The 25,522-nt window shown below is 36.1% G+C and overlaps 1 protein-coding gene across 1 annotated transcript in view; it reads right to left on the bottom strand.

The window, feature by feature from the left end:
* Positions 1 to 25,201, bottom strand: part of LOC144438150 (15-hydroxyprostaglandin dehydrogenase [NAD(+)]-like) — a 79,095-nt gene extending 53,894 nt beyond the window's left edge. Inside the window, exons 1-4 of the mRNA XM_078127180.1 lie at positions 24,924 to 25,201; positions 7,960 to 8,086; positions 7,396 to 7,502; positions 5,781 to 5,877 (exon numbers count right to left, since the gene is read on the bottom strand). Of these exons, the coding sequence (XP_077983306.1) occupies positions 5,781 to 5,877; positions 7,396 to 7,502; positions 7,960 to 8,086; positions 24,924 to 25,016 (424 nt within the window). The 5' untranslated portion in view covers positions 25,017 to 25,201. The remainder of the gene's footprint in view (positions 1 to 5,780; positions 5,878 to 7,395; positions 7,503 to 7,959; positions 8,087 to 24,923) is intronic.
* Positions 25,202 to 25,522: the final 321 nt, after the last annotated feature.

Raw genomic sequence — 25,522 nt, 5'->3', positions numbered from 1 at the left:
ATAAAATTGAGACTATCCAGGAAAATCTACCAACAACCAAACACAACCAACCAAACTATCAACATCATATACAGTACACCTCCGCAGCTATCAATCTTTGAACTGACTAATGTGGAAGACTGCTGAAGATAATTACACGATCACCAAATAAAAGTTGCAATCTTGATCCGATACCAACATTAATTCTCAAACAAGCACTTGGGGATCAACTACCGACTCTTGTCAACATTGTGAACATATCACTCTCAACTGGTCGCGTACCTGACAAGCTAATTAAAACTGCCATAGTCAAGCCACTACTAAGGAAACAACATCTTGATCCTGAAATAATGAAGAACTACAGACCAGTATCTAACCTTTCATTCCTATCAAAAACTATCGAGAAAGTCATTACAGCAAGGATTAGTGATCATCTAAACACTAACAAGTTAAATGAACCCATGCAATCTGCTAACAAGACACACCACAGCACAAAAACTGCACTTCTCCGGGTACAGAATGACATTCTCTCAGCACTGGACAATGGTAAAATTGTGATGTTAGTAATGCTTGATCTCTCTGCAGCTTTCAATATTGTGGACCATTCAATCCTCCTCTCTTGATTACAAAAAAAACCCGCATGGGTATTACAGGAAATTTGTGTTTTAGTAGAATTATCTCGTGTATATTTTTGGGTTTGTGTATTTTCAAAGACTGACTTTTTTCCTTTTTATGCTTTGTGAACTGCCTCTGAACAATTTGGTTTTTGAATTTTGGTACTATACAAATTTTTACTTTATCTATCTTTAAGCTTTTGCCAGTACATCTGTATGCCTGTTTAGGATGTAAATTACATTTCTCGCTTTCTTTGAAATGTATAAATTGAAAAAAGTACCACAGGAAATATATTCTTATTTCGTTAAATTTACATCAAAATGTCAAAGGTCGATTTTGTTATGTCTTTCCACATGTTTTTTTTTCTAAAAGTTCACAGGACCTTTCTTGCCAGGATCTCAAGAAATGTATGTTGTCGAAATAGCTAGAAGAATCATCTATTAGAATTGTTGTCTGTATGCAAAGGTGTGATCTTAGGATCCAATGGATTCTTGCAAAATTCTGGTCAGATTCTCATTAGAAATCCCTATTTTCATGATTCTAATAGAATCTAGTGAGATTCTAGTAAGAATCTAGTGAGAAAAACTTGTTTTGTGATAATTCACAAAATTTCATCAGAAATTCATCTTCATATATGATGAGTTTATCATGAATTGTCATGAATACATCCAGTTCATCATATATTTATGAAACAGTTGTGTGATGCACTTAGTAATTCACAAAAATTCCTCAGAAATTCATATTTATGTATGAAGGATTGATGATGAATTTTCATCAATACATCAAGTTCATCATATATTCATGAAATCTTTTATGTGAAATTTTCATGAATTTCTGAAATCCATCAAAGTTCATCAAATGTTCAATACTACATATTATGAACTGCTTCACTTCATGAAATATTCAATTAAGATGAATGTTTTCATGCATTTCAAGCAATTCATGAGTGTGCATCAAAAGTTCATGCATATATTTCTTTTTCATCAACTTTCATCAAACATTCATGCACATCATTTTTATATTTTGAGCCATAATATTTCATGAATATCACTGTGAATTGTTCATGCACAGTGATGAATAATTCATGAGTATTCATGAAGTCTATTCAATTTTCCTTTGCCAGGGTATACTAAAAGACAGGGAGTGAAAGTATAAATCGTAACTATACCGTATAGGAACTAGACTAGCACAAATGCCAGCAAGTTTTCCTGTACTGAGAATAGCAAAAATGACAGCCTTTTCCGTCAAGTAATCTTTACCTAATACTTCAAAAAATCACAAATGTTGGATAGGGCCAAAGTACCAATGCATAATTCTTGCACACTGATGTTGATGTGGGGTGATCATCAACATTGACATTTCCTTTTGGTACACTTGAAATTTTGTCCTTTTAACGTTCCGTAAGGAACGTTATATATTAGGGGTGAAGAGTAGGTGAAATTAGGTATATGTGTTCCATAGGGTAATGGCAAGAACTGATTAGTTTTTGGTAAATATCTCATGAATATTAATGAGCAATTTGCATAATTAATGTTTTTCAGTAATTAGGCTATATCTCAAGAATTCACGCTTCAAATTCATTATAAATTGGTACATACCCTGTAATTAGACATGGAGGCCACAAACGTTGCCTAAAGTGGTGTGATGGTGCGATTTTTTTTAATTGTTCATGATTAGTTGTGCAGTAAATGTCTTCCCTGAAGTAGCAATTAATGTAGGAAGAGTTATTTTGTGTTTTCCCTTGGATCTGCAGTCTGCATTGACTGGACAAACACAAGACAAAAGATGATCGAGATGGGGTATTTAAGTGATGCACACTGACCAGAAACAATTCTTATTTTTCTTGGCCTTAAAAACTCCTACCATGAGAACTATGCTACAACTTTCTATAGAAGCTTCACATTATTACATGTTGTTGCCCGTAAGATCACATCTGCAGGTAATCATTCTGGAGATTTTGCCTACATAACTTCATACGATCTCTTAATCACTATTTCAAAATTGGAAATCTTTTTACTTTGTTCATAACTCCCCTGGCCGAGCAGCCTAGTAAGTTGCCGGTGAAAACTGTACCAATGCTGGTGAAATCATAAATATCAGCATTCAGCAGGTGACATTCTAAATTTACTGGTATATAAATGGTGAAATTTCCCATTTACTGGCATTTTACCGACAATTTTGAAGGTCGCACTTGCAAGTAATTCATACGTTGCAGTGTAGACTCTGACTGACATATTCTGACTCCAATGTATCAAATCATATGAAGACAGACAACGTTGTTGACGTTAGTTTTGATTGACACTTCCTTTAGATAACAATGGACGACCATCCATATGTTTGTTGTTGTACATGACTATGTTGGCAAACCTTGGATGGCAGTATTTATAGAGTATGGTGTCAATATTGTAAATTCTCGAAAGAGAAGTCTGATTTTGCTTTGGAACAGGAACAAACTTTAATGGAACACTCCATTTCGGTGACACATGTTCAAGCGAATTCAAAGACATATATTTAGCGAAAACAGTGGCAGCCAGTCCCTTGGTGAAACCCCTTGGTATAACTAGTACTTTAAAGGGTGATAGCAAAATAGCAGAAATGAAAATAAAGGTAAATATTGCCCATCTGATAGCCAAACAAGAACTACCATTTTCACTGAATCGGAGTTACTGCTACTGCTCAGAAAAAAATGGCGTCGGCATTAAATCCATCCTATGATAACACTCACAAATGCTCAGAGATGATCTAAACAATTGTTGGACGAATCAGGAATGACTTGGCTAACAATATTAGAAACAAAGCTAAATATATTTCTATTTTAATTGACGACGACACCGATAGAGCTGTGCAGGAGTGTAAAATAGTCTACATGCAACAAGTAGACAAACCAACTTGTAAACTTGTGGTGAATTTAGTGGGACAGAAGGAAGTTCAACATGCACGTGCCGATGGTGTTAGTGTGACGAAAATTATATGTAACAAAGTTGATAAAAGTTGGAAGAAGAAAGTTATTGGATTTGGAGCAGATGGTGTGTCTGTCAATCTCAGTCGAAACAGGAATGTATACCGTACACTTTACCCAGGGATGAAGTAGGGCAATAATACCGTACCACTTCACTGTATTAAAGTTGTTAAACTATTATGATGCTCATCATGAAGTATGTAAACTTTCTGATGCATAATAGTAATGTTATGAGGGAGGGTTTGAATTTCGTTTTATTGGCCGTGGAATCGGGTGTACATATCCCAGGTATGTAGGGATCGCAAACGCCAAGTGAAGTCGAGGATGGCAAGCTTTCCTGTGCTGAGAATAGGCAGTGGGCATTTGAACAACATTTTTGACAACTAACTTTCACTGGGATTTGAAAAAAAACAACAAATATATAGCTAAATTTCTCACATAAATCATGAAATTGCAACACTACCCTTACAGAAGGCATTCAGTTTAAATCTGGTTTTTACTGTGAAAAAATGTTTTTTCTGTTTATTTTCAGAATTCATGGCAAGACTACACCACACTCAACTCAACTGCAATTTCTGCTGCTTCCGTATACACTTAATACTAGACTTTCTTTTCCATCTGTAATTTGAAGTTGGGAATTTCTTCAAGTTGAATAAAATCTGTTCTGTTTGGACTTTTATTTGTCTTTTATGACATAGGGTGTGGGTGTCAATTTAGCTATTTTTCCCATCTTCATGAGTTTGTCCTTCTCACTTACATCAGTCAGAAATTACACAGTTATATCCTTATATTACAGTACAAGCTTATTAGGTATATAAAACCGTTCCAGCTTGAACTACAAGTAGTTTACTAGTGGATATGACATTGGCCCTACTTGTTTTTTTCATTCTCATTCCATTGCATTTAAAGTTTGTGCTTGATATTTGGAAATACTTATAATTTTCAACAATATGCATTACCTTGACACTCCTTGCAGTCCCAGTACGTATACGATCACTGACATGACCGGAGAAAACATTTTCGGATTTATTAAAAATAGCACCAATGGCGTTGTAGCACAACTGTACAGTTTTCAAAAAATGTTCACCCACATGCTGAGCCATGCTCGGTATAGCCCGTGTTCATTTGCTGAATGATTATCTAGTTGCCTATCCAACCTCAATATCATCTTTGCAATATACGCGATAATTTGGCTGTTGCAGCTTGCTATGGGTGTGGTCACGCTGCTAGACATATTTGCAGATATTTTTTGAATGTTTGTTCACTTGTCTATTAATACCTGATGTTATCTTTGCAATATACGAGATCATTTGGCTGTTTCACTTTTTGAATGTTTGTTCACTTGTCTAAGAATCCCTGTTGTTATTTTTATCTGTTATCTAAGGGCATGGTCATGGTTGCTAGGGCCAACTGTGTCTATATCTTTTGAAGAAAATCTGCAGAATAACACTTCTAGAAACATCCCACCAAGTTTCAGTCTCATTGACCAAATATTTTTTGAGACATAATTTTTTTGCATTTTTCCAACTCATTTGCATATCACTGATGACATCATTATATGCTTAATATTTCTTCATCTATACACCCCTAGATGCATCCCCATAGCCTAATCTTCAGAGTAGTTTTAGAATTAAAGATTTTTTACCAAAAAAACACATTTTTAGCCCTAATTTGCACATCACTGGTGAAATCATCATGTCGTGAACAATTCTTAATCTAAAAACATTTACCTTACGAAGGTACCCACCAAATTTCACACTGATTCTGCCCAGTAGTTTTTAAGTTTCAGTTTTTTGACCCAAAATCACATTTTTACCCTAATCACACACCGATGGTAATATCATTTTGATCTGAACAATTTCCCAACTAGACACCGAAGGTAATACACCCATCAAATATCATGGCAATCGGTCTGGGGTTTTTTGACTTAAAGTTGTTTACACACATCCACACAGACAGACACTTTGCCATGCCTATATCACTACTGAACCTTAACAGTTCATTTGTGCTAAAAACCTGACAGTTATCTGACTTATTGATCACGAGTGTTGAACATGAAAAACCTGACAGTGATCTGACTAATGATTGACCATAATGTTTAGTGTTGTCAGTTCATGTTCACAGTGTGGACAATGGTCATTCATTGTCAACAGATCTAGATTTCCAAATTTTAATCTCTTTAACCATATGTGATAATCACTAATAATAAGTAAATTTTGATACATACCAGCCATGGAGCCAGTGTTTATGACAACACCTCCATCACCACCTTTATCCTTGCCAAAGTGTTCAACAGCTAAGTATGTACCCCTAATAACAGCACTCTGTCAAAATAAATCACTTACATTAAGTTAATATACTTTTTGCATACCGTACTTGTATTTGGTAACCTCACTGAACATCAGACTGGTGGCCTTGAAGACGTACTGGTTTACAACAGAAAAAAGTATATTGCTTGGCTTAAGTCAAGTGTAAAAATCTCTCATCAATTCAACTATTTATACCTGGGTAAAGTGATTTTTGGTGAAATATCATTGTGTGTGATTGCCAACCAAACAATTAAGATTTCACAGTAGACAGCCCCCAAGTGGTGTTACAGTACTGTATGGTAGTTACTGTTCAAAGTTGAACAGTGTCTCTAGACACAACACTTCATAATTCATTTACCAATTTGTTATTTAAACTTGAATATAGAAGTCAAAGTCAAAGATCAAGATATAAAATGAGAGCGTACCTTTGCTAATATATATATATATATATATATATATATATATATATATATATATATATATATATATATATATATATATATATATATATATATATATATATATATATATTTATTTATAATATACCTCAGGTGATATACTGTGCCATGATTCGCTAAAATCAGTCACGTGATAGGAAAATAGAATGACTATTTCCCTAGGGAAATAGTTCCATCAACTTTTACATGGTCACGTGACCACCACGCCTTTGGCCTCGGGAAATAGCATGTGATTCTGTTAACTCACAGTCCCTCGGGTGTAATAAACGGGTGCTATAGCCCTCATGGCCAGGCAATATGTGTTCAATATATAGTATCAATCTGCTAAGACATTGCTCTATACCGCAGTGGCAGAGCGTAATAGTTTTGATAGTTCTGGAACTCTTTCTTGGTTGTAACTTGGAGTTTCACGCATAGTGCGATCATCAGACAACTGATTTGTACTCTCTGGGTGTGCTGTTTATATAGAGTGCAGACAATAGAAATATTATCACTATTGATATTTCTATTGTCTGCACAGCACACCCAGAGAGTAGAAATCAGTTGTCTGATGATCGCATTGTACGTGAAACTCCGAGTTACAACCAAGAAAGAGTTCCAGAACTATCAAAATTATATATATATATATATATATATATATATATATATATATATATATTATGCACATTTAAATAGAATCTGTGTGTATTCAACTACTTGAGTGAAGACAAGAAATTTCAGCCATTTCAACTAGAAATTGTTTGTCAATGTCAAAGGTCAATGTCTCATTAGAAAGTTTACCATTGACACCTGAATAGTGTCCATATGTATCAACCTTTTGGAGATAACAGACAAAATGTGCTCTTTTAACACAACTTTTTTTACCAACTTTGTGATTAGAAGTCAGTAACTTGATCTTCATATGACCATATTTGGCCTGTTCATAGGAATTCTTTAAATGGTTGCTAATACTAAGAAACTTAATACAAACTTATAGCCTGTAATTTCATGAAATGACCATACTCAGCATGCTGAATGGGCTTTCACGGTGATTAACTGAGAGAAATTACTGAGTGTGAATGCTTCAATGACTTACCAATGACACCTCTATGAACTTGGACACATTAGCGTCATCATACATCAGGGCATTATTGCACACAATATCCAACCGACCAAAATGGGTTTTTGTTTTCTGGAAAGCAGCTGGACAGGAAGAATGTTATATTGGCAATGTTCTAAATACATTGATGTGATATGTTGATAACTAGGGTGACTTCCTATCCCTCATACACAACAATAATGTACATTCACCACAGAAATATTATGTAATATAGTTGTTTTATAGAAAGTAAGTTTTACAATAATGTACAATGTTTTTCTTGCATTTTCCACAAATATTTTGGAAATGACATAGTGTTTGACTGTCTCAGAATGCTATATAAGCATAAGAATGAAAACTCCTTTTTTGAAGTGCCTGGGGTTTTAGTTATATACTGAACTTCATTTTCCAACACTTATTTGGTCATGGTCATTCAATATTCACATACTGGTATTCATAGATAAAAATAAACACAACTCGACCTGGCATCTTTACAAGGGGCAACAACAATGAAACAGCTAAGAAATTCATCAAGGTTTCTTTTTGGGATAAAGACCTTACCTTTTAAGTCTGATTCCAAACTAACATCACATTTGATAAATAACACTTTTTCATTGCTGAAATTTGAAGCAAATTCTTCTTTGGTTTTCTCTCCTTCTTCTGTGTCAACGTCAAGGAGTGCAACTCCCTATAATTAACACAATGTAAATAAATATCAGATGTTTAGATTATAATAAATATCAGATGTTTAGAATATTATATATAATCCCATAAAATCAATGTTAGTTCTACGTCATAATGCTCCGAGTAAGATTCCACGGACTAATACAAATTTGAGCCGGTAGGCGAGAATTTGTAGTCTGCGGAATCATACCCCCCTCCCCCCCCCCCCTCGCTATTCTCACCATTATAAATCACCCTGTGGACCTATCATGCCAAGAATCCAACGACCCATGCAGGTGGATGGACTGGACCTATCATGTCAAGAATCCAACGACCCATGCAGGTGGATGGACTGGACCTATCATGTCAAGAATCCAACAACCCATGCAGGTGGATGGACTGGACCTATCATGTCAAGAATCCAACGACTCTTGCAGGTGGATGGACTGGACCTATCATGTCAAGAATCCTACGACCCATGCAGGTGGATGGACTGGACCTATCATGTCAAGAATCCTACGACCCATGCAGGTGGATGGACTGGACCTATCATGTCAAGAATCCCATGACCCATGCAGGTGGATGGACTGGACCTATCATGTCAAGAATCCAACGATCCATGCAGGTGGATGGACTGGACCTATCATGTCAAGACTCCAACGACCCATGCAGGTGGATGGACTGGACCTATCATGTCAAGAATCCAACGACTCTTGCAGGTGGATGGACTGGACCTATCATGTCAAGAATCCCACGACCCATGCAGGTGGATAGACTGGACCTATCATATCAAGAATCCCACGACCCATGCAGGTGGATGGACTGGACCTATCATGTCAAGAATCCAACGATCCATGCAGGTGGATGGACTGGACCTATCATGTCAAGAATCCAACGATCCATGCAGGTGGATGGACTGGACCTATCATGTCAAGAATATCCCACGACCCATGCAGGTGGATGGACTGGACCTATGATGTCAAGAATCCCATGACCCGTGCAGGTGGATGGACTGGACCTATCATGTCAAGAATCCCATGACCCATATATGCAGGTGGATGGACTGGACCTATCATGTCAAGAATCCCATGACCCATGCAGGTGGATGGACTGGACCTATCATGTCAAGAATATCCCACGACCCATGCAGGTGGATGGACTGGACCTATGATGTCAAGAATCCCATGACCCATGCAGGTGGATGGACTGGACCTATCATGTCAAGAATCCCATGACCCATGCAGGTGGATGGACTGGACCTATCATGTCAAGAATCCCATGACCCATGCCAGATCCACAAAAACAAGGTCACTACATGGATGTTTTCTCAACACCATCAAGAAGAGATGATGGAAGTGAAAGACCACCAGATGATTTTCAACCTCGCGCACAACTTGGTTTTTATAAGGAGTCAGTGTCAAGTACAGATGTTGAAAAACTTGCTGAATTGAGCAAGACACTTTGTGTTAAGAAAGACATATTAAAGGCAGTCGTCATTCATTGAGGACAGAAACACTTGCTTCAATGAGGGAAAGAAAAAGAATAGAGGAAAGGCAGCAGTGTGCTGAAAAACATTTGATAATTATGACTGTGGTGAGCTTGTGAAAAATGGTGGCATTGCCAAATTAAAAGTGAAAGAACTTCACAAGTACCTTTGCAAATATGAAATTTCATCTGTAGCAGGAATGCACAATAAAGATAAAGTTGCAGTTGTAAGATGCCATTATTATCAATATAAAGATAGTGAGAGTGATGTGTCATTTGAAGACAGTGATAATGACATATGAAAATGTAATTTTCACCACCATCACTGTTATTATCATCATCATCATCACAACCAATCTGTCCTTCAACTACATCTGAGTTTGAACTATTTTCTTTGTCCTTTGCCAAATCATAACTGCCATTAATTGTCCCAAAACGTTGCCTCCTGAGGAAAATGTATTTTGTCTCAACTTTATGCTTTTAAAAACCTGTAATGGTCTAAAATAGGGTATTGATTTTGGTCAAAGTGGGTCTAAAATTGGGCCTAGGGTTTCCTGCACTGACCACACACCCCGATGAGAGCTGGCCACTGGTACCGCCCCCGGAACAAATATAGGTAAAACTTAAAGTACTCGACTAAAATATGTGAAGTCACAGTCAGTTACACTGGCATATAGAAATAAATAATTTACGCTCAAACAAACTCTAGTGGATTCCTAAGGATTTTTTACACTGATCTATGTTTTGTGCACTGAACTGCTAATAGTATATACAAATATTTAGACTTAAAATTGTCAACAGGGTGCACTCCACAGTATAATGACATACGTTCGATTTGAATTATTAAAAGTAATACTATTTAGGTGTGCATAATTAGTAATAAATAAATAAAATAATACTTATATTTATATTCATACACAGAGCAATTACTGAACTCCAAACTGTTACGACTTGAAGCTTGAATGACAAATGTTGCAAAATTAGTGTGTATTAAAACTTTAACCTTTACACCTCATACACAACAACCATAAGTGATATTCCTCTAAAGTCCTCCCACAATGTTTCATTATTATATAATATTAAACCCCTTAACTTGTAATAACAATAATAATAATAATAATAATAATAATAATAATAATAATAAAAATAGCGGCAATGGCATTGTAGCACAACGGTACAGTTTTTAAAAAATTAGTTTACTTGTTGCTAGGCATATTTGCATACAGTTTTTAAAAAAATGTTTACTTGTTGCTAGGCAAATTTGCATACACTTTTTGAATGTTGGTTCACTTGTATACGAATCCCTGCTATCTTAGTGAAATACACCACCATTTGACCATTGGTATGGGCGGGGTCATGTTTACTCACTTGCTCAGATGATATTGTTATTTAATCAAAATATACTGCCATTTTGTTGTTGCTAAGGGTGTGGTCATGGTTGCTAGGGCCAATGGTGTCAAAATCTTTTGATGAAAATCTGCAGAATAACACTTTACAAAAAACATCTTACCAAGTTTCAGTCTCATTGACGAAGTACTTTTTGAGATACAAAGATACAAGTTATTGACCAAAATTCACATTTTTACACTTAATTTGCATATCACTGATGACATGATAATATGCTTAATATTTCTTCATCAATACACCTCCAGGTGCATCCCCATTACATTTCAGCCAAATCTGCTCAGTAGTTTTGGAATTAAAGATTTTTTATCAAAAAGACACATTTTTAGCCCTAATATGCATATCACTGATGGGATCATCATGTCATGAACAATTCTTCAACACAGAACTGCCCTACATAAAGAGGATTATGGCTAATCTATGCAAATGCAGGAAATTCAAACTGCTGTACAGAGCACTTAGTCTAGCTTCTGGGTCTTGTTTTCAGCACTTGTTCTGTACTCCGAGAAAGACACAGGTCATGAATCATGTACAAATTGTTTGTGAATGTCGTAGGATGGTAACTTGATACACAAATTAGTTGAAAATCAATGTTAGTTTCATAGCATGTAAAAACCTTTCAAAATGAGACAAGGGCTCCTGCAAACAGCTGTTTAGATTGTGTGTCACTTGGGATTATTAAAATGTGTGACATTTGTATGTGTGTGTGAACAATCCAGCTAGGGAATGTTTATATTTTGGTGATTACTTCCCAGTGAGTCACCACAAGTTCTCCACCCCCAAAACATAGTCATTCATATGCAAAATAGGGTGCCAGCATCGTCACAAACCATGACCGTTTTACAGTACCGTTCTTAACAAGCCAGTCCCTACTTTTATTTCAAAGTAGTGGTAGAAATAATAACTCTGGTTTGTGAGAACGGGTGCCAGGCACAGGCAGTCATGATTTTAATCTAAACACCCTCAAGAATATTCCCACCAAATTTCAGACCGATCTGCCCAGTAGTTTTTTGAGTTTAAGTTTTTTTTACCAAAAATCACATTTTTTTACCCAAATCACACACCGGTGGTAAGATCATTTTGATTTGAACAATTTCCCAACTAGACACCCACGGTAATGCACCCATCAAATATCATGGCAATCGGTCCCTGTGTTTTTTGTACATTAAGTTGTTTACACACACACACACAGACAGACAATTTGCCATGCCTATAGCACTACTGAACCTTATCAGTTCAGTTGTGCTTATAAACAACAACAAAAACATTAGGGTGTCGAGACCACAGGGTCTTGAAACCCTAATAAACCAAGCAGCTGTTTGAACGAGACTTGAGAGTTGACATCAAATGCATAATATTGTATCGGTAGTTTCCAGACTTTCATTCGTATAGGTTTCATGTTATATATATTCCAATGTGATTTAGGTTAATCATGCCTGCACGTTGGTGGATTTTGAGCACATACTCTCCAAGACAGACAAATTTCATATTTATAACATCAAATATCTATAACATCCAAGAAATTACAGGTACAAGTAATTTAGTATTGAAGTAATGTTTTCAAGATTTATAATCGATGTCGCAAGAAATTGGTTGATGTGTAGGTTCATCAAGTACCACAAATTTATAAATATATAAATTATAAAATATATTATATTTTTGCTACTGTAGCCACTGGGAAGTGTATTTCATCCATTTCATGTGTTTTTCGTTTAGAAATTTTGCTACTTCCATGTTCTATAACTTCCACTGACTGGAATATATCCATAACAAACAGCTCTTCACAGTGATGCAAGTTTATGAGCATTTATGAGCATTATTACAACGGACTCTAATGTTTTGTCTTGGTGAACTGGCAAAACTTGGAATACTTGTGACTGTCAGCGAGAGTAAACTATCATTGTCGAGAGACTGTATAGCTGCTTCGTCAATGCCAAATGTTGCATTACTATGGTCAATGCCGTATTTAATAAAATCTGTGTCGATACAATTGACATGGCAAGTTACGAATGCCTTCTTGCACTGAAATGCAATTATGAACATAAGAACCACAGTCACTGTTTCTGGCAAGGTGATTGATATCACTTGAAACTGTACTCCTTGGAATCAAATATAATTACAAGATGAAATTTCACACAAACTTCCCCAAAGAATTTAACAGGATTTATTGAAATTATTCTAATTTCTTCGCTGCTGTATGCACAGCCTAACACAAATTGTAACTCAACTCAATATGTGTGTAAAATTCATTGAATACGATGTAAACACTGATGAATTAATTTCACCCCTCTCACCAAAAATGGTATGGTACATGTCTGCCCATTCTGGTAAATTTTCATTTGTTTCCAATAGAAGACATGCTCAACAAATTTGTTATTTTGGTAGCTAATCAGTGCAGGTTAAACTAGCAATACTGTCGGGTGGATCTCAATGGCGACATTGTGACGACCCCGTCAAATAGGAAAACGTTTCTTGATTTTAGAAATGCCTGTTTAGGTGTTGATGTGTTTATGTAGCATTCAAATTTTGTTTAGTCATTCATTTGTTGGAATATGTCTTTATTCTCCCTGGACATTATGGTTAAGAAAAACATGCATCTCTCCCCATGTACATAAGTTGGCACGATTTCTGACTGTCATGTCTTCAAGACAACTTGAGAAAAACAGCTGGTATTTCATAATCCTTATCGTGATTTGGACACAAAACGAACTCTCCCCATCCCCAACGAAATATTTTTTAATGTTGGCTGTGTGTCAGTTTTATAATTTATGACACGTACGGCCCCTAACATCTCGTGCTTTTGTTGAAGCCATATTTAGGATGCTGTCCCACCTGATGGAGGACCTGTATACCTGCGTGGTTTTTACAATTTGAATAAAGCGTCACTCCTGTGGCAGCTTATATATTTCCTGTTTATAAGTGCATACATGAATATATTAAGTGTGTGGCCGACTTACGGTGATCCTCAAGCCACAGTGCATCGGAGTTACACCCCTTTTCTCTTCCTTACTAGTTTATGCATGGTCACAGACAAGTAACACAGATTTGTAATGGGTATTGTTCAAAGTGTTAATCTGGGGATTAACAGCTCGATCCTTGCCCCAGGTACACTACAAGGGTCTCTTGCGCTTTCAACAAAATGCTACTGAAGTCCATCTTTGGGTACTATCAGTTTTTTACCTACTGTAAGGGTACGGTAGGTATTAAAAGGGGGATGTCTGTCTGTGTGTCTGTCAGGCATCTGTTTGTGTGTGTGTGTCTGTCTGTCTGTGTCACCATTTTCTTAAAAACGGCTGACTCAATTATAATGAAATTTAGTACCTATAATGTTTGGAGTAATGGCTAGACCTGATTAGTTTTGAGCATGATCTGTTCATGTTAATTAGGGAAATTTGCATATCAATGAAAGCAATATCTTAAGACTGCATACTTCAATTTTAATATAATTTAGTATATACGTTAAACATAACAACATACATTTGTCCTATAAAATTTGTTGATGTACCTTACAGCGTTGATGAATAATTTGCATAATTAATGATTTTTTCTTCCATAAGGAAGAGATGTATTTAGTGGGTGAAAGGCTGTGTCTGTCTGTCTGTCTGTCTGTCTGTCTGTGTCATCGTTTTCTCCAAAACGGCTGGCTCAATTCAAATGAAATTTTGTACACATGTTCCGTAGGGTAATGGCAAGAACTGATTATGTTTTGGTAAATATCCCATGAATATTAATGAGCAATTTACTTAATTAATTGTTTTTGGTAATTAGGCTATATCTCAAGAATGCACACTTCAAATTCATTATAATTTGGTACATACATTTACGATACCAAAGAGCACCTGTCCTGAAAATAGTACTAATGTAGCTTTTAGTTTTTATAAGTTATTGGGATATTTTCAGTTGGTCACAAAAAAGAAAAATACCACCAATGGCACTGTAGCACAACTGTACAGTTTTCAAAAATGTTTATCCATATGCTAGTCCATGCTAACAATAGGTGTTTATTTGCTGAATGACTATCCAGTTGCCTATCCAACCATGTTGCTATCTTTACGATATATGCTATCATTTGGCTGTTACTATGGCCGTGGTCATGTTGTTAGATATATTTGCATACATTTTTGTATGTTTTTGTTCACTTGAGTATGAATTCCTGATATTATCTTTGCAATATCTGTGATCATTTGGCTGTTGCTATGGCCGTGGTCTTGTTGCTAGGCATATTCACATACATTTTTTGAATTTTTATTCAATTGTCTATTGATCCCTGTTATCCCTGAAATACATGACTGTTTGGCTGTTGCTGTGGGTGTGGTCATGGTTGCTAGGGTATTTGCATACATTTTTTGAATGATTACTCACTTGCCCACCAGATGTTATTTGACCAAAATAGACTGCCATTTGGTTGTTGCTAAGGGCGTGGTCATGGTTGCTAGGGCCAATTTTGTCAAAATGTTTTGAAGAAAATCTGCAGAATAACACTCAGAAACATCTCACCAAGTTTCAGACTCATTGACCAAGTACTTTTTGAGATATAACTTTTTGACCAAAAACGAACATTTTTACACCTAATTTGCATATCATTCAAGGAATCATTGTATGTATAATATGTCTTCGTCCATACATCCCTAGATGCATTCCCATTAAATTTCAGGCAAATCTGCTCAGTAGTTTTGGAATTATAGATTTTTAACCAAAAAGGCACACTTTGAGCCCTAATTTGCATATTACTGATGGAATCATCATGTCATGAACAAATCGTACTTTACATCCCCTTAAGAATGTCCCCACCAAATTTTGCACCAATCTGCCCCGTAGTTTTTGAGTTTAAGTTTTTTGACCAAAATCACACACCAGACAGACAGATGCCAGACGATCTCTATAGCACTACTGAACCTCAGTTCAGTTGTGCTAAAAATCACACACCGGTGGTAAGATCATTTTGATTTGAACAATTTCCCAACTAGACACCCAAGGTAATGGACCCACCAAATATCATGGTTTTTGACTTTAAGTTGTTTACACACACACAGACAGACACAGACAAACGCCGGGCGATGCCTATAGCACTACTGAACCTCAGTTCAGTTGTGCTAAAAAAGTAGTTTCTGGTCAGGAAATGTTGTCTAAAGTGGTGCGACTTTATCACCATTTTCCATGTGTATTGTAGGGTAGTGAAAAGAACTTATTAGGTTTCAGTAAACATCCATGAATATTAACGAGCAATTTACATATTTATTGGTTTTCGGTAATTAGGCTGTATCTCAAGAAAGCACTCGCCAAAGTCAATATAATTTTATACATACATTTGCGATCCCAAAGTGCACTTGTCCTGAAAATATTATTGATGTAGCTTTTAGTTTTAATAAGTTATTGGCATATTTTTGTAGGCCACTAAAAAGGAAAAAAAAGTTTCTCATCAGGAAATGTTGTCTAAAGTGGTGCGACGATGCGATTTTTTTTTTTTACATTCTCAACAAATGTTAATCAATCTACTTATCATTGCAGTTACTGTTCTTTTTAATTAGTACTTTACAGCAAGTGTGTATGTGGGGCAGATATCATAGGCTAGTTCATGATTAGTTTTGCAGTTGTCTTCACTGGTGGCAATTAATGTAGGGAGAGTTACTTTTGTGTTTTCCCTTTCACCTGTAGACTGAATTGGTTTACGGAAGAGAAAATTAATGCGGGAAGGTGGGTACTTAAGTGATGGGCGCTGACCAGAAACAATTTTTTGGGGCACCTTTAAAACTCTTTCTACGGTGAGTGCTATGCTACAACGTTCTATAAAGATTCACATTACATGTTGTGGTTGGCCAGGAGATCACTAACAGCAATGGGCAAATAGCAATCAATGAGAAAAAAGAACTTATTGCATAATAATGTTCTGTTGTATTCCAACAATTGTCCATAGGAACGACCATCTCAAAACTTTGCCCTTACGGAAGGCATTCAGTTTAAATCTGGTTGGTAATTAGGCTATATCTTAAGAATGCATACTTCAAATTCAATATAATTTAGTATATACGTTAACCATAAGAAAACACATCAGTTCAGTGTTAATGAATAATTTGCATAATTAATGACTCTTACAACTACATACTTCAATTTCAATACAATTCCGTACATACATTAACCATAACAAATTGTGTATGTCCTATAAAGTTAGTTGATGTACCTTACAGTGTTAATGAATAATTTGCATAATTAATTATTTTCGGTAATTAGGTTATATCTTACAACTACATACTTCAATTTCAATACAATTCCGTACATACATTAACCATAACAAATTGTGTATGTCCTATAAAGTTAGTTGATGTACCTTACAGTGTTAATGAATAATTTGCATGATTAATGATTTTCGGTAATTAGGATATATCTTAAGAATGCATACTTGAATTTCAATATAATTTAGTACATACGTTAACCATAACAAAGCGGATATGTCCTATAAAATTTGTTGATATAGCTTACAGTTTTAATGAAAAATTTGCATAATAATGATTTTAGGTAACTAGGTTATATCTTAAAAATGCAAGCTTCAAATTTTGTATAATATGGCACATATATCAACCATAATAATACGCACCTGTCCTATGAAGTTTGTTGCTACAACTTTTACCTTTTAATGAGTATTTTGAATAATGAACGATATTCTGTAATTAAGCAGCATCATGCACTCTTCAAATTCCGTATAAATTGGCACATACATTAACCTAGGAAAGCACGCTTGTCTAAAAACAAAGCCTGTTACCATAGTTTTTTAGTTTAATGAGTTATTTGCATAATTAGTGATTCCCTTACAGGAGGCATTCAGTTTAAATCTGGTTGTTGTTTTAACAGCACTGCAGTAAGGGTCAAAGGTCCGATACCGCCATTTTCACCTGGAAGCTGACAATTTCTGCACAAACATCTTGAAAATCGAGCAAGGTTTAGCTGAGTTATTGCCTTTTAAAACTTGCTTGTTTGGGATGGTCAAAATTATGAACATAATTAACATATTTGATTTAATAAAGCAGAAATATTGAATTAGTTACACACTGTACAACAAAATCTGATGATAGGGCAAGTTGTGTTCTATGGCTCTATAGTAATATAAGTTACACTCTTGGATTTTCCTCCTACCCACTTGGATTTTTGTCAAAAAAGTACCTACTTCATCCAATAGTTGTAACATTTCTGAGTTTTACATGAGGGGCTATGCACATATGCATCTCAATTCTGCTGATTCTCAGTAAGGTTGTAGAATCAATTGTTCATGACCAGCTAATCACTTTCCTTGACAGATTTAATATTAATATAAATACCCAATATGGATTTCGAAACAATTATAATACAAAACTTGTGTTAGCTGATTTGGTTTCTGACATTACAGACAAAATGGACGACAGTTTTATTACATTTGGCATCTTTATTGACCTTAAGGCTTTTGATACTACTGACCACCAAATTCTACTCAAAAAACTTTTTTACTATGGAATCAGAGGTGTACCTCTCCATTAGTTCCAAAGCTATCTGTAATATCGCCAACAGGTTGGTAATATCAACGGCTTCACTTCAAACCCAAGACAGATCAAATGTGGCATACTGCAAGGATCTCTCTTGGGACCTATCCCTTTCTTGATTTATATTAACGATATTAACAAATCTACTGATGCTTTCAACATTCGACTATTTGCTGACGATACTAATCTTTTCAAATACATAACATCCACCCATATTAACCTTTCTCTTCTCAGTAAACCTCTTGACAAAGTCAACCTCTGGTGCAATGCAAACAAGCTTACAATTAATATTAAAAAAAACACTATATGGTCATAAAAACGCCCAAAAAATCAACCCACTTGGAAGAACGTCTTTGTATTGGTAACACAGGCGTAGAAAGTGTTGTCAGCCACTTATCCCGGCGTAGCAATTGACCCCTTACTTGGAAGTCACATATTGAAAACTGCACAAACATTATTATGTTACGCGCAAACTCTATGTTGTTGTGCGATGGTGCTCTTTGTATGATGCACAGTTCCCACAATGAACAGGCCTTTTATTTGTTACACATACTGCCCATGAGTTGTATGAGGGGGAAATGGGGCTCCAAACATGAACAAAGTTCATCCAGGTTGTATGGTAGTTGGTTTAGAGATAACCAGCCGTTGTGGTTGTTATGTACAGGTTGGAACCTTAAAATTTTGGGTTGGTTTGAGTAGGGAAACTATTGGCGATATGTTCCCAGATCGGTAATAGTTGATCCTTCTAGCTGAACGTTTCGAAACCAGCTATAGGGTCTCTTCATCAGTCGCAGTTGTTGTGATAAATTCACCTTCCCGTATTTGTTTGCCCTGAGTTTACTAGTGTTGTTCATCAAGTAGAGATGCCAGTATTTCAACATTCCTATCATCTAGTTCTTTTTCCACTAGATTTTTAAATTCGGAATGCTTTAATTTAGTATTGACGAATTCGTCTTTTAAGTTTTTGTTTTGCTTTTGTGCTATGATTGATCTTTTTGGATATAATTGATTTAATATCTCATTGTCTGCTATTACGTCCCAGTGTTTAGTTATCGCATCTCGTACATGAGATATGTTAATGTAGGGACTGTATACTGTATTGAAGACCAATGGGATCACCTTTGCGGGTGTCCGGCTTTTGAGATATGTCTCTCTGTTATGATAGTGGACTCCCTTGATGGAGTTACTTATTTCTGTTTCATTATAGCCTCTTTTCACCATTTTTTAGTGAAGAATTTCATTTTCTTTTTCATTACTACACGTTTGTATGTATCTGATTGTTTGACCTATAAAAACTGAGTACGGTGGCATGATTGCCTATGTAAATATTGGAATGTGTCCATTTGTATAACATGAGTTTTGATATCCAATATTGGGTCTTGGTGGTGTCGTTGCATGACCTTTGTGGATTGTAAGATCAAGATATGTTACTTCCGTATCTGAAAATTTGAAACTTTGTTGGATGCATTTGGTTTATTTTTTCACTCAGATTATTTATTTCGGCTTGGGTGCCACAGAATATCATGAATACATCATCCCTGAAACGCGTCCAGAGTGATATTTTATTCATGCAGATTTCAATAATGCGACTTTCCAGTTCATGGAATGCTATGACGGCTATTTTGGGTGATGGCGAAGGCATCCACATGATTGTGTGTAGAATTCTCCATTAAATTCAAATGTGTTCTTTGTGAGAATCACACTTTATAGTTTTAGGAGATACTCTGTCGGTGGTTTTGGAATGTTATAGTCGATTGTTTGTGTACCTGGCGATTCAAGTGCTTTGCCAACATCAGAGTGCAATGTATTTGTGTACATAGATACTACATCTAAAGTAACTAGTATCAAATTTTCAGGGACTACAGTAGTTTTGATTTAATGAAATCTGTTGAGTCCTTTATGTACATTGGTTGTTGTTGTTGCACAATTGTTTTTAGATAGATATTTGGCTTGTTGGGCTGTTACAGCCACTAACAATTGGCCTGCCTACAAATTGTATTGTAGTGAAGGGTGCTCCATACCTCCTGACACCTTTTCAATTTAACAAAGATGGCTGATTTCAAGACAAATCTGGGCTTGCTCACAAATTTTTAACAATTCCTAAGGAGTATGAAAAAAAACACTTTCCAAGACAAATATATAAAGTTTGGGCATCATATGTTATAGTTAGCGCATCATATATCATAGTTTGCCCATCACATATTAAGGTTTGTGCCACCAACATATCTCTTTATTTACTAAGAATTGTATTTTTGTTGTTATTGTGAAACTCGTACCAGCCAAAATTTATTATATGTACGGGCCATGGACATTGATTAGTTCCTACAAACTATTTCCATGGCCCTCACCAGAAATGTCCCACCAAAGTTTGTGTATATATTTTTCTTTTCTGGTGGAATAAATTTCAGTTCAATTCAATTCAATTCAATTCTATTTATCACCCATGTCAACATACACATACAAGCTGTTAGGGTGGCCCTTTTTATTTTTCTGTTTCTCATCTCCCGACCGACCCTAATTTGCAGCTCCGACACCAGAATTTTTTTTTTTTATTTCTGACCGACCCCATAGTTCAACACAGCAAGATTGTGAGGATCGAACGAACATCAAACATTCCTCATGGCGTCTAAACCCTCCCCCCACCCACCCACCCACCCACCCCCTTCGTTATGTTGGAGCAGCATGTGTCTTTCATGGCTGAAGTCGTTGAGGTTTGAGGGACAGTAATGCTGTCACGCGGTACATTTTGCTGCAATGTAATAGAGCTCAGAATATTTCTATCATTTTCAAAATTATGATTAAAATTGGTAAAAGTCACATTGCATTCCTCAAAAAAACAATTTCTTGACCACTTTTTAGCTTTAAATCAGTTGTATCATCGAAGAAATGACCAACTCCGTAATGGTAATGTGTTTCATGACCCATTACATGCATGACCTTGGAAGATGTTCTTTGTTCATTGCGGCATGTGTAATAAATGAAATTATCACAGATTCACCTAGCATAGGCTCACGATGTTTGTTACAAATTACATTACAAGCTTCAATTGTGTCATAAACACAGGTTTTAGGCATGGATGTTACAAAAATTGTACAAATTGACTCAAAAGGAGCAGTGATAGCTGATTTAAATAGTTTCAGCATTGGAATGTTTGAATGTAAATTTGTCGGTGTCAACACTATGCAACAACGTCTTGCTATTGCCTATTGCTATCATTAGTAACAACACTTACAAGTTACAGAAGACGCGTTTTGTAATTTTTACTGTACTGCAAGGTCAACCAATACTTGCATGGCATGTTACCGATGTATACATTATTACTTTTATACAGTAAATTCCAAAGGAGTACTGAGTTCTAAAATGTTTACATGTTATCTGGTGGATTTATTTTGATAAGTTAACACTGAAAAAAAATGTTTCATAGAAGTAACGATTTATATAAATGAAAATTCCTCAAGCACACTGATGACAGTCATGAATCATGCACGTGTTTCAAAAAGTTACATACGTTCAAATTGGATAACTTGAAAAAATTGCTAGCGATGACAATGCCACAGAATACAGATTTTTTTCCTTGTCCTTATGATCAAAGTGAAACTGTACAACGGAAAACATACAAAATGCTTTAAAAATGATGTTTTAAGTAATAAAGAAGGCAAGCTAGCTTCACATCATAAAATATCTTCAGTCGGATTGCAGTTTTTCTTGGACGACAATGTTTCGTCTGATTGTATGCATTGCTTTCCAGCATGGTACTGAGAGTTGATTGTTTTTATTTTGAGTCATAACATGCATGTACCCCTGTCGCAATCAACATAACACACAACACTAATGTTGCAACTTTTGTTGCAATAGTGTTGTGTCTCCCTGGAAAATTACCTGCATCATGCCAAACACATGTTTATGAACTTTATGTATATAGTGTCGGTCAACAATACGAGACAGTATGTGTTTACATGTCACCGATATTTGATGAGTAAGCTTCAAGTTCACATGAGAGTTCAAGTGCCGATATTGCAAGTCGTCACTTTCCAATCGTAATGTCGTGTAGAATCATGTGGTTGATTTATGCAAGACTATATTGAATTCGGGTAGATTCACATGTTCGAAAGTTATTTCCATGACAATAGTGTAATGTTTACCCGAGGCTAGGTTCGGACAATGGGAGAGGGCTTGTTTCCAATCTGTGTGTTACTTGTCTGTGATACAGCCTCAGACTTTTCGTGGTCTTGAGATACAGCTGAGAGCAAAGTAGCCAAGGAAAGAAAAAAAAAAAGTTTAAAAACCTCAATGAGTGAATTGATCAATATCACACACAAAATAAGTTATATATTGCACCACAAAAATTGATAATTCAATAGATCAATCAATCAACCAAATAATAAATCAATCAATAAATCAATTACATTCTCGCTGCCTCCTGTGGTCCACTCATAGAAGTAAGGATGGTCCACTTATATAACCACTCGGAGAGAGCACAATATGTAAGTGCATTTATACTTCCATGGTAAGTGGAAGTAACGCCTGGATCTTTCAGACCAGCGGACTCATATTACAATTATACGCAAGGTTAGCTCTGCCATGCTCTGTTTTTTCTAGGACCCCAGCGAACGAGTCTATTGTTCAATTTTATTTAACACGATCATGTCACACTCTTTTTAGTCATTCAAACACAAACTTGAATAGTTTCCTCCTTTGTCAATCTTGTAATTAATCGTCTCGCTTCAGTTCACCAATTCGTTTTAGTTGTTTCACTTGACCACACACTACATACAAACAATCAGGGTATTTCTTGGCTGTTACTAATACAGTATGTATTACTACTGCAGTATACAATAGTAACAACAGTCGAGATGAAAAGAGAACGCGCGCGGTTTGCTGACCCGGTAAATCTCCTGCGGGTAGTGGGCCGGTCGCCCGCGGTTCTGTCATGCTACTGAACAAAAACCCTTTTCCGAACGTAAGCTTATGTGTCATTTCGTTCACAGCTAGCCGCAGGTGCAAGTTGTCGGAAGTGGAATACATAGAATTACTTTTACCTCAATGCGATAAAAACAGCGTTGGAATGAAAACGAACACAATGAACAGAACAAGAATATGGCGTTTGTGCCGATTAGCAAAACATATACAATTATATGCACTATTCACAAGGTACATGAATATTGTTCGTTAGGCCTATATGGGGTGTTGTTTGACAAACATTTTGCAGTAGTACGCAAACTTCATCAACTTACTGTAAATGCACCCCCATCGTTTTCATTGTACATTGTTGTACTTCAAGCAGACCATTGACCCTCGTTGGTGGGGTTTTTTTAAGCAGACTGAGGGGACATTTTACGTCCAAAGTCTAGTCCAAAGTCTGTCAATGTACGTCAACCTGTTTACGTACCATATTTACCGGACATACTACTGTCAACTATCTCGATCAAGTTATCTCTGACGTGACCTTAAATTTGGCATTCGACCTTTCGGCATTGCTGGAATGCGGAAGTCGTATTGTAGTGTTTATGAGTTGCAATTACGGCTTCCTTTGTTGATAAATACCTGGTGATTTAGCGAATATAGGGGCAACACATTTTTATGTAATCATGTCAGGATGGTGATCGCTGTGCACCATGTGCTGATTTGTGTATACTCTTGCATACTGTTTTATTACGCCCATGATTGAATGCACTTTTGACATAAATTGTCCCTGACGGCGCCAAATGTTTATCAAATGAGCAAGACACAGACCATACCTAACATTTTCACAGAATAAATTGCCAAGGCAGCAATGATGATTCATTTCGCCCTACTGCATATCACAACTGTACTTCAAGTCTCTGAAGTGAAGGCAGACCGTTTGAGATGGAATGATCACACACACTGTCATTTGATCAATTCCTTTATCGCACAGGCCACTCGGGCTTAGTTAGTTATGTTTACGAAAACAAAATAAATAAATAAATAAATAAATAAATAAATAAATAAATAAATAAATAAATAAATAAATAAATAAATAAATACTGACAAGCATCAACAAGAGAGTAATTACAAATCATTATCAACTATAATTACAATATGTTTTCCTGTATGCGAAATGGTCACAAATTGTACATACCCTACCCCACGGGCCACGGTGAAAATGAATGCGTATCTTTCACTTTTTATGCTTCGGTCATAATACAGTTAGGGTTGAAGTTGCGGAATTCACAGAACACCGAAATCATATTGTAATTTGCAAAATAAATTGTTAGATGGTGCATAAACCAACTTCGCAATTTTTGACGTGTGTGTGGTAGGCCTACATCGTTCGCTTTGTGACTTCTGACCGCTGGTTTACGATGACATACATTTTGCCGATTTCGTTATGTATAACATGACATGGACGTGTATGGACTTGCAGTTACACAATGTAATCTTGGTCGCCATTTGAAAATACTACATTGTGTGACAATGCATGTAATGACCACCTAAAATACATACCTTGGCCCCTTGTCTTAACATTTCCTCACTAACCGCCCTACCGATTCCTTTAGCGGCCCCAGTGACCAGTGCAACTCGCTCGGTGAGCGACATTCTCAGCGAATATGTACAATTTTCCTCCGTGGCAACAAGAAGTCGTCACTCCGTACAGTGCGTACGGGGTTGTCTTATAAAGTGTTGTAAAGTGATACTCTTGCTATGCAAATCACACGAGTAGAGGTCAAGAAGTGGGTCAAATGAATAATGTTTTCGTTTTGCTGATAACCGAAAAACCTTCCCAGACAAAGTGTCCTGAGTTGTGGAAATGACATAGATAAGCGTGCATGGTTGGTATTTATACTGAAGAGGGGGCGTATTCGTGTTGCCATGACAACTGTTGAATCCGCGATCAGATAACGGGCATCCTACGCACGACTCAAAATTGTTGGCATAGATGCCTACACCGTTATATTCAATGTGTTATTTTGTTTGGAAATAAACAAATTAAAATATAAATATAACAAAGCTTTGTCATATTACATTATCAGTATATTATCAGTCTGGTTGAAGATACGACCAGCGCCAAATACAAACGAGAATGTTATACTGTCACAAAATAA

This window comes from Glandiceps talaboti, chromosome 7, assembly GCF_964340395.1.
Source record: "Glandiceps talaboti chromosome 7, keGlaTala1.1, whole genome shotgun sequence".
Classification (NCBI taxonomy): domain Eukaryota; kingdom Metazoa; phylum Hemichordata; class Enteropneusta; family Spengelidae; genus Glandiceps; species Glandiceps talaboti.
Note: the sequence above shows the minus strand (reverse complement) of the source record. Positions and strands in the feature narration are given on the sequence as shown.